The sequence below is a fragment of the Astyanax mexicanus genome, chromosome 9, assembly GCF_023375975.1.
Source record: "Astyanax mexicanus isolate ESR-SI-001 chromosome 9, AstMex3_surface, whole genome shotgun sequence".
NCBI lineage: Eukaryota > Metazoa > Chordata > Actinopteri > Characiformes > Acestrorhamphidae > Astyanax > Astyanax mexicanus.
The window spans coordinates 24,664,708-24,681,694 of record NC_064416.1 but is presented as its reverse complement, the minus strand read 5'-3'; the positions used below and the strand labels follow the sequence as shown (position 1 = coordinate 24,681,694).

General features: G+C 37.6%; 1 protein-coding gene across 1 annotated transcript; it reads right to left on the bottom strand.

Moving 5' to 3' along the window:
* Positions 1-17: 17 nt before the first annotated feature.
* rapsn (receptor-associated protein of the synapse, 43kD) lies at positions 18-16,327 on the bottom strand. Its single transcript, XM_007255981.4, has 8 exons — positions 13,164-16,327; positions 10,221-10,559; positions 7,235-7,393; positions 4,984-5,082; positions 4,056-4,178; positions 3,896-3,949; positions 3,577-3,776; positions 18-2,434 (listed from the first exon to the last, which is right to left on the bottom strand). Exons 1-8 carry the CDS (start codon positions 13,386-13,388, stop codon positions 2,362-2,364), a joined length of 1,272 nt encoding a protein of 423 aa, XP_007256043.1. The 5' UTR covers positions 13,389-16,327; the 3' UTR covers positions 18-2,361.
* Between the last annotated feature and the right edge of the window lie 660 nt (positions 16,328-16,987).

Sequence of the window (16,987 nt, the reverse complement as noted above, 5' to 3'; positions counted from 1 at the left end):
ACAAGGCTGCTAGAAAATGTAGCAAAGAATAGTTTATTGCATTTTCACTATAAAAAAGGCCCAACATGATTCGCCTTTAGGACAATTCTCAAACATTTCAGTCTATGTTTAGGTACATTATCAGAGCTTCAATATGATTCTGAAGCACAAACATGCTAATATTGTAAAGAACAAATGTAAAGAGAGGTAGTTATGGACTTTGAGTTGCCAGAATGTGAGATAGCTACATTGGGCAACATGCAATATGTTAGTAAAGTTGGACAAACGTCTGTTTGAACGAAAGGTTTAATTAACACAGTCACGTAAGAAAAGATACACACAGAGAAGAGCAGCATTATCTCACATTGCTCCCGTATAGTTATAAGAAATCATTGACCACTGATTAAGGACTAGAGGATGACTAACACACCGTTCAAAAACAGACGAGTTTCTGTCACTTGTACCAGCACAACACGCTGACAGACTACTACCATGCCAGTGTCACAGTAGTGCTGAGAATGACTCACCACACAAATAGTACCTGCTCTGTGGGGTCCTGACCTTTGAAGAACAGGATGAAAGGATACTACTAAAAGAGCATGCAGTGCAACAGGTGGACTATATAGCCTGTGGTGGCGTTGACAAAATAGGCAATGTGTAGAAACAAGGAGGTGGTATTAATGTTATGGGAAATCGCTGCATACCATACAGCAAAATCCTCCTCCCTCTGATGTGCCTTATCTGTTAGAAGATTTTACTTGGTGGAGCAATATTTAAAACTGGAAGCACCCTGATGCAAAAATGTCCCACATTAGACTAACCCTTCTATTCTCTCAAATAGGTTGATGTATTTTGTGAACATGCATGCAATGTTGTGCTTTATTCCTTTGTATGGAACACTAAATAAGAGCAGCTAATAGCAGAGCAGTCATGCAGTAGATCAGTGGTTCTCAGTCTCATTGCTTGTGTTCTGTATGGTTACTTGCTCACCTTTAGGTTAGTTAAATTAGTGTCAATATGCATAGGTCAGTCATGCTGTGGCACCCCTGGATCAGAAAGAGTTAAAGGGCTTGTACAAGAGCTCAACAACTGCTGCTTAATTGATGTGACTATTGAACCTACAATCGTATGATCTACAACCCAGCATTACAAACAATAAACCACTAAATGAAACTGGGTTGCTGGAGAATGCAGGGTACAAAAGAGAGTTTTTTTCTTGAATTTTTGAATAAGTTGAATTAACCACAGCAGCACTGTCTTGCACTGTCATCTGACACCTGTCATGAAACCTTCTGGCACTGTTACGAAGCAAAGGATGATTTAAAATGAAAATAGCCACAATTTTTTGGGTTATTTTCAAAGCATTTCTAAAATGTCAGATACCACAATGTTACAAAATTACAACATAAAAATAGTACAAGAGGAAAAAAATTGCATTTTAACATTTCTTATCTCAAGTTTTTTTTTTCCCGAAAAGCAGTGGAAGTAGTGGAAACATTTGACCTGTGCTAGCCTGTCGATTTTATAAAAAATAAATCTAACTAAATATATGTATAGAACAACTATAACTCAGATTACATAATTTGGGATCTGACAGTACATACCTGATCTAAACAGTAGACCAATAAACTGAAACAACAGCTGCTAGATCTTGGTATCTCTCAAATAAAGACAAACAAGCAGAGATAACTGCCTTTGCTGCCTTTATAACAACAAAAGTCCCATCAAACTGTCTACTTACTGATATGTTTCACAAGCAGCCTTTTTTGTATTACAAAGTATATATACACTAGTATTCTCTCAAGTGATAGTGTTTAAATAGGTAGGATTTAGAAGTCTGTTCATGGCACACCGTTGCCACATAAAAATTAATTACAAGAAATGAAATCCTGCAAGGTTGTTGCAGTTTAACAAACAACACAATGTCTTGTTATAGAAAGTTAGCCTGAATCAAAATCCATGAAATCATGATCTCATAGGCAGTATCGACTGAAGCTGCAAGATGATATGTGTATGCACATCTTTGACTCATTGCCCATTTTATCACATGGTCTTTCAGGCAGTTACCCAAGTCACTGCCTTAGCCCAGCAAACCAGGGTTTGAGTCATGAGTTGGAGGTGGCTCCTCAAAGTCCCACACTTTTCCACAAGTTTCACGCTGAGAGCAGACTGTTGAAGCTTTCTGGTATGGTTATTTCCACTGGTGGGATGGTTTGTTCAGTCTAGATATTAATTCCTGAGGAACTGAGAGGTGTGGAACCGAACACACTCCCGTGGTTCTGTATCCGTGTCTCCCGGCAAAGAATCTTGCAATCTTTATCTCATGTGGAGCCACTGCGACAGGTCTGTCTGTCTGAAGCCGGGCTTGGTAATCACTGAACATCATACAAACCCAGGCTTCATGGAAGCACGGCGACATTTGGGACAGCCTTGTGTTCCATTTGTCTGCAGACACCTGTGTGAACAGAAATCAGCAAATATAAAATATTTTAACAGCAACTAGCACGATCACAAATACATACATTAACTGATTCTAGTATAGGTATATCAGTGTTGAAAAATTTTAGATCTTTGTGTAATAACAAATTATTAACAGAAAGCTGTAAAATAATCAAAGGACAATTTAAGATGTGTCCACAATATAGAACAAACTACATATATCTACACTATAGTGATAAAAGTACGGCGAGGGGGGCATGGGTATTAAAAAGTATTAACAGTGATTTTGTTAGAGTAACTGTCTCTACTATCCAGGAAAGACTTTCTACTAGACTCTGGAATATTGCTGTAAGGATCTGACTGATCTCCACCCCAATTACTCACAAAATTATGGGATGGAGCACCATCATTCTAGAGAACACAGTTCCACTGTTCCACAGCTCAATGCTGGGGTGATTTATACTCCTCTAGCCCACAGTGGTATTAATATCAACAACCTCAAAAGCTTTGCACACAACTGTCCTGTGTAGGAGGGCAGCTAGAATGCTATTAGAAGCTATTACTGAAGAAAAAAATTAAATCATACATGGACAGAATGTGTAAGTTATAGTGTGGTAATAATAATCTGTGTGGCAAAAAAAACTAAAAATGCACCATTCCATCATAAAAGGAAAGTATGGAGGGGGCAAAATCAAGTTGTATTTGTGTCCAAATTTTAAGCGTTTTGTACCGGTAATAGGGTTTCCAGGGACCTTAGTAGACCTGATGTTCCTGTGCCCTACTAAAATCTATTTTATCATTGATTATTGACCAAAACAACAGGACACCATTAACCTTCACAGGTACAGGTACATCCCATATTGACCAAGTGTCTTTCCAAATGCTTGAGCAGCTACCAATATAATTGAGACATTTTTTGGCCTTTTTTTGTACTGAGATTTGGATGTTGGAAGATAGTTTAATGGTAATGAAAGTTCATATTCATTAGGTTACTAAAAACTAAGACTAAATACTGAGAGCAATCGAGCTGTTTACTTTACAAAATTAAATACCCTTTAACTGCCCAATTTTTCCTTTAGAAGAAATAATAAACAAACAGGGGTCCCAATATTTTCTCCATGTAACATATTTTGACAACTTTGATGCAAGTCTGCTTACTTGAGGTGAAAAATGTGAGAGCAGGGCAAGGCCTGCAGCTGCTGGTTCTTCTCCCCAATGGACTCTCCACACATGCCGCAGTAGAGCTCCAGCTCCTCCACACACTGCAGGAACTTCACTACCTGCTCCCTCAGCTCTTCCTGCTGCCCCCTGCTGCGGTAGACGTTCTCTGTCAGACAGTGCACCTTCAGAGCACACAGCTGTGAAAGAATGCACAGTTCAGTCATGGAAAAAAAATCATGTTTAAAAAGTTCTGCCCTGTACTGTTTCTTTAATTAGCTTAAAACAATGGCTACAGAAGGTGATCAGTACTACACACCTTGTTACCTATTGCTTCTGCTAGATCATGTGCACGCTGGAGAGACTCCAGGGCCTGGAAAAGAGTTGAAAATAGGTAATTAACATGATGAATCATTTTATTTACATTTTATTTACATTCCTAAGACTTTTTTGTATAATTATTAGAACAATTTATTAACCTTTTCAGGATCTTTCTGCAGCAGCCAACACTTCCCAACACCCAAGTAGATGGATGCTTGTCCCAAACGGTTGCCAATCTCTGTCATTATACACATTGAAGACTCGTAGCGAGGGAATGCTTTCTGGACAGGAGAGAGAACAGCAATGAGATGAATAGCTTTGTATTTTAATACAGTGCAGTGCTGTGTATGAGGTTCTGGAATTACTTTCATATTCTTTATTTTATATTTGATATCATGTGATATTTGATATCAAGTCATCTGGTGTTATCTGATCTTTAAATTTAATAAATTAGACAGCACAACACATTTTTTTAAAGGCTGTATTCAATATTTTTGTGGATTTTGAAAATACTAGAATGTGTATACACAATAACACAGTCATTGTATGTTGATCACCATTTTTAACAAATAGGACTTTTTAGACATTCATTTTGTGTAAGGGGTGGTGTGGTATTTAAACAGCAGCTCCAACCATGTTATTGCCAGAGCTGGTTGCAGACCAGTTGATTTCAAAGCAGGTAAACTCAAAAAATGAAGGCAGAAAAGTGAAAAGCATGTTGCCCGAAAACAGGTAGATAACAAGACAGCACGCCAAGCGTGAGAAAACAGGTGGAAAAAAGAGAACTGTGAACAGAAAGGGGTGCTTTTTGGTGTAGTTGGTGTAGCATACGGACACTTTAAAGTTTCACAATTTCCTATAAATGATCTGAAAACTGTTTAAGTCATACAATTAAACTACGCCATACATTTTACTACAACTGAATTTTTTTATTTTAATAAATATGGACAACGATTCCAAACCTTTGAATAGTAGCGTAAGTCTTCATTTGCTAATGCTTTACAATCTGACCTGTAATAAAGCTCATATGTCATCCTTCATATGTATTTTTAAATGTGCAAATATTTATGGCTGAGGCTGACTTACATCACCATCATTTCGGCAGCGATGAATATCAGCGAAGTTTAGGAGACACATGGCCTGTAGAGGACGATCTCCATGCTGCAGTGCGATCTTCATTGATTCCTGGAAAATCGAAGTCACAGTTGTAGGTGATCAGTCAAAACATGCATTCTGATTTTTTTTTGTTTGTCTAGAACATCATTGTCTGTGTTTTACAAAATGTAAAAGGTTACAATAAAATATAACAAATATATATGACAAAAACAAAAAAACATCTCTTCATTTTACAGTATATATTTTTTAATGTTTAAACAATAAATGTAACAGAGCCTTTTAAAGTAGTCTAATATTTGCACTGAGAGAAAAAACAGCATAATTACTGCACTGTGATTTATACTGTAATAAATATTATCTACTATGATTAAATGCTCAATACGCATACTCTAAACTTTGCTACTATGCTGCCAGCAAGTTACTGTACATTTTACAATGTCCTTTATACAGCGCTTGTCCTGCAGCCAGTGAAATTGGGAATAATGTATTATGTATATTAAATATCAGCAAATTCTTAAAATAGACAGCATACTGTTAAAAAAAATCTAAAAATGATGAGGGGTGATTCTAAACAAGCCTTCACATCTATAAAAGACAAGCAGCACAAGCTGAAGGTTTTAATATTACCCTCACAGTATCACATTGAAAATCTATGGACAGAACCCTAAATGTACAGGGCATGCACCCACTGATACCGATATGCCAACTCTAGTACGGGCAAGTTCCAGTTCAAAACTAAAGAAGCAGAAACTTTGGACACCAAATATGACTTGGCAATTCACCTACATTCTTATTAGGGTAAATGAGAAATTTCATAGCACATAGCATATCTCTTCAAACGCTTCACATAAAACAACTTTCTGCAATTCCAGAGACTTTGAGAACCTCAGTCCCGTTGTCACTTGCACGAAAGCTGAAATTGGACCCCTCCTGTAACACAGCTATAAAAGTGGAATGTGCCACTCGGTCGACTGTACCCCAGCTGCACGACATTGTGAGTCTTGCAGTCCAGAGCGATGACTCTCTGCTACGTTGCTCTTGTGGTCATTAGAGAGGGGCTGAGGGCTAAGCTCTTCATTATCACTCCTCTCAGACGGCACCTCAGCACTGTACAGAGCTCCAGTCTGACGTATTTTTAACAGCTATAGTAAAGGGGTGGGTCTGGTTGGGGACTGGGGAGGTGTGGGGGGTCTGGCACAAGTCCTACAAACAGCTGCACCTGTCAGTTGTTGGTCCGTGCTCACACACTGCCACATAGAGTAACATAGGGTCTTGGGCCAGGGTTGTGCCAAGGGGACTGATAAATATGATCTACCATGACAGCCGGTGGGATTAGGGTGTTGGGACTCAAAGCTCAGGTGATCACTGATGTAAGCTGTGGTATGTTTGCTGTGATTCCCAGAGTCAGTATGCAAAGGTTTAACTATATTGAGATTGTCTGTACTATTGTCTGATCAATTGCTACCGGTATGTTGTGGCACTGATGTAAAGGGATACTTGGCAATTGCTGACCGTACAACTACATTGACCCCACTATGTCACCAGTGATCAGGAATCCCCTGAGCCATTGTGAGGTTGTATTTGAAGCTTTGATGATCAGTCAAGAAAGTAAATTTACTGTACATAAAAAATAAAAGTGTACTACATACAGCTGTGGAGAAAGAGTGGTATTCTGAAAAAAGTCTAAAATATGTACATTTACATTGAAAGCAGTAGTATCAGGTGCTGGGAAAAAAAAAAATATATATATATATTAACCATAGTTGGGACATTTTGCTTGAGATCTGCTTAAGTCTCTGCACGAATCATCTTTATACTAGGCTACATACTGCATGTCTGCTATGTTCTTGTTGGACGTGTGACGTATGCAGGTGTGATAGATCATGTATAAACCAACAGGGTGTCAGAATAGTATATGTTTATATTTCTTATTTCTTTTTAAAGTAAGGTAACAAAGTACTTGTACTACATTACTTGACACATTACTTGCATTAATAGTACTATTGCACATTTCTTCCAGAGACATCTTCAAAACATTTTGACTTTCGTTTTAAATATTAATTTTGGAGTCCAAAGCAAGTCATCTGACCCTTATTTTGGTGTAGTCAGCCATGAGGACGGTTGTGTTGTTACCCAATACGCTGCACCTCACTTAATAAAATGTTCCTCTATTTACAGAAATAATAGTTGGTTGTGGTTCTAATCCTCCGCTCATTCGTACCTCACAGCATTCCATGGCGTCCGGCAGGCGTTCCAGCTTCCTGTAGGCCACGGACATGTGATACTGACTCATGGCCCTGTACTTCAGGCTCCACCCCTTTCCATAGTCATTCACCAGCTCGGCTGCTTTGCATGGAAAGAATAGGGCTTTCTCGTAATCCTGCAAGAGCACATACATTATATTCATATTAACCTAATACAATACAGCATTAATGTTGGTAAATTTTAGCATCCAAACAAAGTACACAGACCTTTGAAGTTGTTTCATTCTGTAGACAAAGTTATTATATTAATATTATGTATTTTTGAGCCTTGTCTAAATCTAAATACTAGAGATGCAACACATATTTAGTGTTTGGCCAATTAAGCAAAAAGTACTGAATAATTATTACTTTGAGATGCTGCTAAGTGAGGGAGTGAGCCAACAAAGCAGACAAAAAGCAGGTTTAGCTCATTTTTACATTATACTTGCACAAATTACCATATTTTTTTTAAGGAACAGGGGTGTTGTCATGTTTCTCTTCTAATTCAGCAGGTCTCGCCACTGGGTGAACTAAGCTAAATTAACAAAACTATTATTATTATTATTATTATTATTATTATATTATTATTATTCTTAAAAACAAAACAAAAAAACATTTCAGACAAGTCAAACAAACTCTGGATGTTAATCTACACAGATTTTCTCCTAAAAGCAGTTTATTTGGGTGAGCTTACATTTATTTAAAGTAAGCTTAGATTTACAGATTTCCGCTAAAGCTGGAGCATTAGCATTAGCAGCTACCCACTGCTGCTCCAGCAGTACTATCCGGTGTTAGCAGCAGGCTATAGGCCGATAATACTTACCTCTGAACGGCTAAAGAGCTAGCGCTTAGCACTGTCAGAGGCTAATGCTAATACTGCCAGAGAACTAAACTGAACCTCATGTATAACGCTGTACTTCAGCAAAGTGGCTTTACTGCTCCTTACAACCTGACTGGTAAAATTCATACATAAAGCACACCGGATTATGAGGCGCACTGATGATTTTTTGGGACAATTAAAGGGTTTTTAGTGTGCCTTGTAGTGCGAAAGATGCAGGTAAACAAAATACAAAATAAAGAGTTCAGCATCATACTTTGTATCAGTTTACTACCCTTTCACAAACTGGCTGCTTTTCAGTTGAAAGATACTAGCTAGGGCTACTAGTACCTGAGCATTTGTTTACCAAAAGACTGCTTGCATTTCTCTGTAAATTTTAATCACATGTGACATGAGCAGAAATTCAGAAATACATTTATGAATAAAGTAGCAGTACTAAGATACATTTATGACTGTAATAGTATGGAGTCAATTTGGTAATTAGTATTGGAGTCAATTTGACTCCATATAATAGCACAGCTAAAATAAATTAAATTATAGAAATAATGAAATTTAATTTTAGTGCATCTCTACTAAATTCCACGATGACATTTATTCAAAAACTTAATGACCATTCAATCTTTTGAGCAAAATCATGACAGTATTATGGCAGGAAGAATCCAAAAGTGCAGTGTGGTTGTATTACAGAATCACAGGAACACAGTGCTAATGCAGTTAAATATGGACTGAGACTATGCATTTTCTATATTCTGAAACCTGGTGGCTTCAACATATGAGCACATTCTCCACATGCCGTTGTGTCACACACTCATTACAGCACACCACTCTGGGGATACAGGGGATTATGTGCTACAAATCTCCAGTGTCAAGGTGAGTACAAAAGCCTATATCTGGACCAGCCTGCACTGCCTGGCTTGCCTGCTGATACATTGCGTCTTAAATGTCTACAGTTGGTTACGGCTATGTAATCTGCAGGGCCTATTTCAACTGTGAATTACAGCAGCACTGTGACTTCAGTTTTATTTTAATAAAAAATGGGGTTCATGAGTCATGTGGTACTCATAAGATTTTAAGATCACTTAATGCTTGTACTAGATGATTAACACCATTAATAGTTTGCGAACAACTCTCTTAAAGCAACATTATGTAGCATTTCTGCTTAAAAATAACAGCTTTAGAACCATGTTATGCATCTCTGAGCAAATGCATATGTACAGTTTTTTGTGGTTGAAAGCACAAACTCTTCATGAGAAGAATGGTAGGGGGTCCAGGAGCATGAAATACCAATTTGCGCAAAATTCTGTATTAAGCATTTAAATTGGGCCACCTTGCTCAAACACTACCCTATATTCTACACCGCCACAGGAAATAACACACAACTAACATTTCACACAGTGTAAGTAAGTGCTGTTTCAGGCTAGATTTGTTACAGGATTTAATTAGACTATACTAATATGTTTTCAAGCATTTCCATTATGCCATCTCTGAATAAGTGAATAAATTAAGTTACACTAATAAAGAGCCTTTCAAGGAACCCAAGGCAAGGACGCTTTTCAGGCAACACACACACCACATACAATCCTCTGCTCTCAGCACTTAACCAGCACACACACATACAGTGTTAGCTAAAAGAAACTACCATCTATTTGGAGCACTGCATCGGGAACCAAGGCATTAACCAAGGATGGTCATACACAAATTCAGACACAAACATACTTATATATAATTTAGAGAAACCAATTTCTGGGCAATTTAGAGTATGCAATTATCCTTATCTCCAAGTTTTGGACTGTGGGAGGAAACCAGAGTCCCTGGAGGGAACATGGAATGTCCATCCAGAGTGGGAATTGAACTCAAGATCCAGTGCTAAGAGATGAACATGCTAACCACCAAGCCACTGTGCTGCCCTCTAATCTCTACTTCACAGCATTATTCTAGAAGCTGGAAAACGGACTGCTTCAGTAGGTAAATTAACTACTATTATAATATTATTGTTTATAGGTACACACGAAATTATAAATTATATCACGATTATATCAAAATTAAATCACGAGTTACGAACATAACAGTTCATGATCTGTTGCAAATTCCCATAAAGAGCCTTGATGAACCATTAAGAACTGTACCTTTAACTGAATGTAGAAATTGCCCAAGCTGCAGCACACTCTGCACTCCAGCATCTTGTCATCATTGTTGTGAGCGTAGCGCAGGGCCTTCTCATAGCTCTCCAAAGCCTTCTGGAAGACGCTGAGGCCCAGGAAGGCATTACCCATGCTGAGACACACCTGACCGTTGAGCTGGAGACTCACTGTGGTGCCCTGCATATTTAGGCAGGTCTTGCAGTAGGAGATGGTCTTCTGGAAGTCGCAGAGCTTCTCATTACTGCGGGCCAGGTTCAGGTAGCCTTCTGTTAGGTAGTCTGGATCCTCCATCTCTCGCGCCGTGTCAATCTGAGCCAGGGCGTACTGATGATGGTGGAGTGTGTATATAGTGGTTAGTGGGGGAGAGCATGACATAAAGCAAAAGCAACTGCACATAAATTACTTTGTCAACAAAATGATCATACCGGAGGCTTAGGACAGCAGTCTATGTCCAGACATTTTATGTACTAGTTGCACCAGCGGGAGGTTCTTATGCAAGCTGTGGTATTATTTATACACGTATCAGTGGGCCAACACTGAATACTTTCATGCCATGCACTACTGTATCCCGGGAGACTAGATCTCATCATCCAAATTCTTCTCTTGTTGACTCTGATATTTTGAAGGGGTCAATGTACTGCTAATCTGTAATAAAACACAAGTACCATCAGGCCTGTCACGACAATTACGTTATCTACTTATCGCACAATATATGGACATGACCACAGTTTTTACTGATGATCTCAATATTTACCATTATTTTTTTTTCTTAGGGAAGTGAGCCCAGTATTGTGAATAAGGGTTGGTTGGTTTTCTTTTCTTTAATTTATCAAGGAATATTAAGAAATATTTATTTATTCTACAATATATGAATATTCTTAATAAATAAATGTTTGGTGCGTTTGTTGTACCGTATACTATGTCAGTAATATAATCATTAAAAAATCCCATATTGTATGGGACACTATCTGGTCCAATCTTAGCTTAACTTCAAAAAATGTAGCACATCAGCTTATTCACTTTAAGCTTATTCATAGAGCATACCTTACTCCTTACAGAAGGTTTAAAATGAAAATTCAAACTAATTATTACTGTCACATATGTAACACCTCTGCCCCTGGTACATTTTTACATATGTTTTGGGAGTGTCCAACTTGGAATTGAAGATGACACAGTGCAAGCTATTGTTCTCTGGATTTACTGCTGCTAAAAAGACAATTCTACAAAACTGGATTACACCTGGACTTCATATGGAATCATTTTGGGTGGTTAATCTACTCAATATAGCAAAACTTGAATGTACTGCTGCTCGACTTCACCATGCTAAGCCCATAACTGTTGAAACATGGCAGACCTTTGTGTTGAGTATTTTGGATTTTCTGCAAAGTATGCGTTGAATTTAAACACTTCCTCCTATTTATTTCTATCTGTAAAGATGATTGTACCCATAGAAATTGTAATGTATGCCTCCCCTTTTTTATTTTTCCTTTCTCTTTTGTATTCACTCTTTATGCCTGTCTGCTGCTCCCCCTCCCTTTGTTGTTGTTTAAATATTATATGAAAAATAAAAATTCTTGATCACAAAAAAAAAAAAAAATCCCATATTGTGAAAATAGTGCCAAGGGTGTTTTTGGTATATATTTAGTTACTTTTCTAGTTTATAATGCATGCACTCAATATTCTGGACCCGAGTATTGAGGTAAATTTATGGTAAGTTATGGTTGTGTACACAATATGCAAAAGTTTGTATGAAACTGTTATACATGAAATTAAAAACTACACTTTTTTTTTATTGCAGTAGAATATTTTTTAAAGTAGTAAAATATTTTTCAATGTTTTTTGAAATCGCAAAAATACCCTGAAATTGTGATATCAGTGAGATTAAATAGGTCTTAAAACGTCAATAATATTGATAATATTGTTTAACACAATTATTTCTGGGACTATAAATCGTTCATCGTTAGTGTGACAGGCCCATATTATGAAGTATTGTAGTTTATTTGTGCTTGTATTAACGATTTTCATTATTTGATTCCGTTCCTTGCTAAAATGATTTTAAAACCCCTTTACTCTTCCAGTCAAGTAGCTTCTTGCGAGAGCTCTTAGCTCTACTTAGAATTGTACAGATACTTCAGATAAGCATGAATACAATCTGAGCTGCTCTGTTCACCACTGAGGACTATTCTGTTTATGTTGTTTAAGTGTATTAACTGGCTAATGAAGTCCTCACTAAGCATAGCAAAGCATGTTTCTGTGTGAGTAAGGAGTTTTATGTCAACAAGCTGTACTGAGGACATGAGGATCATATAGCATGAGGCTCCCTTTACCCCTTTCCTACGGAAGCCACAAATTAAAAAATGGCTCTGGATGTTTTGCAACTAAAAGCACTATTAAAAAAAGTATTAAGCTTTAACATTTCCAAATTTCAAAGTAAATAATAGTTTGGGTACGTGCACTTTTGTTGTGCATTATTAATTGCCCATTTGTACTTTTAAAACTTTAAGGGGACAGGATAAAGGATACAATTCTTGGAATATACTAGACAACACTGTATTATGTCATGTTGTATCTGCTTATCAAGTGAAAGTGAAAGTATATGCAAAAATGTACTCAAATGATTGCTTAAATGTATCTATTTTACACACAATATTTAGACAGTAGTGCTCTGCATGGAAGAAGTGTACAATTCTTGTAGAATTGGATTGAAATTTGGTTCTTTGACCTGTAAAAGTGGAATGCATCATTTTATGGCCACAAACAACCACAAAGGAACTACAAAGGACCTTCAAGGGACAAAAGATGTACCAGAGTTTGCCTTGAATTTGAAGAACCATCTAACCAGTCAAAAAACATATATGCATTACAATTAAACACTGAACATTTAAAGAACACACTTTTAAGGGTGCAATATTGAGACAAAAATGGTACCTTTAGCATCTCTTTATATTTCCCCATCTCTGAGTGTGCTGTAATCAGGCAACCTAAAGCCCTAAACTTCCCTCCAGGATCTGACGTCTTCTCCAGCACCTTCATCCAGACCTGCAGAGCTTTCCCCGTCTCATTAGACTGGTAAAGCTTCAACCCTTTCTCAATCTGCTGCTTCGTTTGGTCCTGGCCCATCTCTACGACAAAGTGCCTCATAAAAATATTCATCCACCTGACCCTGCGGCCTTCAGAGGAAGCCCAAGCATACAATCCCTTTCCTTGCACTGTTTAGACAATGGAGGAACAGATGAAAGAAGGATGGGCCACACCAAATCTCTGCACCCACCAGCCTCTTTAATCCACCGCTTTCAGCTTTGGGGTGCAGAGAGATGAGGGAGAAACTGGATCCACTGCATACAAGAGCCCCAGAGCCAAGATCCCCGTTGCTCATCCCCGTTGGTAGACTTGAGGGAACCACAAGAAAGTCATCTGTGCTCCTTAGATTGAACACCAGTCCTGGATCCTCTCAAAAAGCCACAAAGAAGCCTTCAGAGATTTAAGCAATATTCAAAGACGCCAACGGAGTAAGTCCCAATCCAAGGTGCTGGCAAAGATCTCCCAGAATATCTACTGCCTCCACACCCCAGTGGGAGGAATTCTGTGTCCGCTTTACCCCCCTCCCTTCCTTCACCTCTTCTCTCCCTCCCTCCCTCTCTCTCCAGGGCTGGCGCTGTAGCAGATGGTCTTGTCAGTCTGGACCATGTGTCCCTGCTGGAATCCAGCTTCAGTCTCTGAAAAGACCCAAGGTCACAAAAGACGCCTGGCCGCCTCTCCTCCCACCTCGAATTCTACCTCTCACCTTCCACCCTGCACGCTTTACTCAAACGTGAAGCTACAACTTCCAGCAGTACACAAGAACACCCTAAAGCAAGACTTCCCAGAGTTCCCTTTCACAAGAACCTGAGCTCTGCAAGTGAGGGGGCTAAAAACAGATAGTTATTTCACAACATTGAAAGAGAGCAAGTCAAATACTCCTTACACTGGCTAGCAATTCCTGTGGGTGGGCCTAGTTAAGGCACATATGTGCCGCCCCCCTCAGCTCCCGGCTTTGGTGTCAGCAACTGATGCTTAGAATAGTTCACAAAGTCGGACATGGTATTTGTCTTGAGTTACAGTATCACTGCTTCTTGAAACACATCAATGGGATCGAATCGGCAAGTTCTAAGCTAAACCTAGCTTTTTACCCCCCCTCCCCTTCTTTGTCCCTTTTCACCAGCCTCAAAGATACATATAGGTACTTTTATCACCTATCCATTCACAAGATAGGGTTCCTTTCCCAGGATAAATCTGGAGGTTTTAACTCACATCTTGTCATAACACCACAGTTAAAATTTTTCAAGATCAGTACACTGTTCCTATCTAGCATATAAACTGTAGACTGTGGGCAGACTGTGGGCAGATTAAGAAAAATCTGAGCTAAATGAATAGTAAATTGACCAGTGTTAAATGAACACTTTTAAATGTTAAATTAACACTCTCAGTGTTGTTTCAACAATAAGTGTTGATTTAACAATAAGCGTTGATTTAACACTGATAGATTTACTGTCTACATATTACATCTTTGATATTAACAACACAACATACATAATTAACAACACAAGAAACACATATTTGAAATAAAAATATTTGAAAAATAAAATAAAACAATACTCTTAAATCTCAAGACAATAAAGGGTCACCAAGGTTTGGGAGTAAGTCTTTGACAACTGTTTTTATTTGGACAATATATTGTCAGAATAAATTGCAATAAATTATATTAATGTCATTTAAGGACTATTTTACGCCACTGATAAATTGACATAATAATGTAATTATTCCCTTTTATAAAGCAATGAACTTTTAATTAATTAATTTAATTAATATCTGATGTTGGAACATTTTTAAATATATCCTAAACTCAAACTTCTAACCAAAAACTCGACATACCATCATATTCACAAAATCTGTCATAGTATAAAAACAAATGATATGCAGACTAAAAGAAAAGGTTTTATCCAATCAAAACAGTGGTATATGAAGTTTGTAGCAGTCAGAGTTTGAACACAAAATTAAATAAACCCCTATCTAACATCAATATTTACCATGTAAACTAATAATTAAAAATGGATACTGTGTTATTACGAATTGGTACAATATTGCGAAACTATATTGTGATACTTATTAATATATTGCTACATGTTTTGGTATACATTGGGGCAGTTTACCAGGCCCAACCATGGACCAGGCCCAAAAATTCCTTTCACTGGACAATTTCTGTCTAGGAAACTGCCCCATTATGTTTAGTGCTGGTTGATTGATCCATAAAAATCTAATTTATATGGTTTGGCCCAGTAATGAAGTGCGCTTTAAGGCTGTCAAGAGCATATATGAGTGGTCAAAAAGGCACTAAGCCAAACAGAGAAGAGAGAACTGGGTACAATAGCTGCATTTCATAATCTACTTGGTATGACATGTTGACTAACACTCACTTTCAGTACAACTCTAATACTTGCCGGCATATTCACAGCAATTTAAATACATTAATCATGAATGTTACAAAAACCTGCGGATAGCAAAGATACAGTGAACAGTACTTACTAGACTCCCTGTAATAAAAATACCATTATAAAATATGTGAAGTACCAACTCAGCTGGATTAATCTGAATAAACAGATAAAGTGAGACCTGTTCTACAACAGTCCTTATGGGCTCTAGGGGTTTCACACAATGATGTCCCTGCAAAATATTGAAAACACTTCCTTGGTAGAACAATCTTGTGTCCACTGCGTGAGAATTTTAGGCAGCTATTGTCCACTCTGGTATTTATACAGGTGGCAAGATAGCATCACAAAATAATTTCCAGGCCATGGAGGAAGGAGTTACAAAAAGAAAAAAAGATAAGGAATGTTAGATGCACCCCAGGTGTGTCTGATACCCAGCACTACCTGCCAGTGGACAAACAGAAACATAACAGATCTGAATTAGGATTTCACATTTAATGCAATTGGTCACAAAAAAGTACATGGTCATTAAAAGTCTGTGGCTGCAAAAGCCTTTGCATGAGAATCACTTTAATCAGCAATACTCTTCATTGCCTTTAAGGGTCACTGAGGATATGCACATCAAAGAATATAATCTAAATAATATAAATAATATAAATAATATAATAATATAAAAATCATGTTTTTCATGACTTTCCTCAAGCTTGCTTCATACTTTTGATATAAAAGCATTATGAAACACATGCTTGCTACAACTGGAAATCCATAATTGATAAACACAAAGTAGCTACTTCTTATTTATCATTACTACATTAATTGTTACAGTGTTATGGATTTGTAATGACTGCAAATAGTTGGAACCTTTGGGATATAATAAGAGTTTAAGTATATGATAATACTCAACGCTTAGGTATTCGGACACCTGCATATTCATTGTTTTATCCAAAACCAAAGGAATTTTAAAGAAGTTTATACGTCTTTTGTTGGAATAACTATCTCTACTGTCCAGGGAAGGCCTTATACTTGATTTTAAACCAATGCTGAGAGCAGTTGATTGGACTGAGAAGAGCACTAGAGAGTTTAGTGAGCACCATTATTCAAAAGAACACAATTCCACTGATTCGCTGATCATTATCAGATTAAGAGCACTGATCTATAATCGCTTCATAGACTGCATTCTAGCAGAGACCAATAAACCATTGGTTGATGACTTATTAATCCCAAGACAGAAAGGTTAATACATAATAAATGGGTCATTGAGTGTTGAAAAATTATGACACTGTCAAA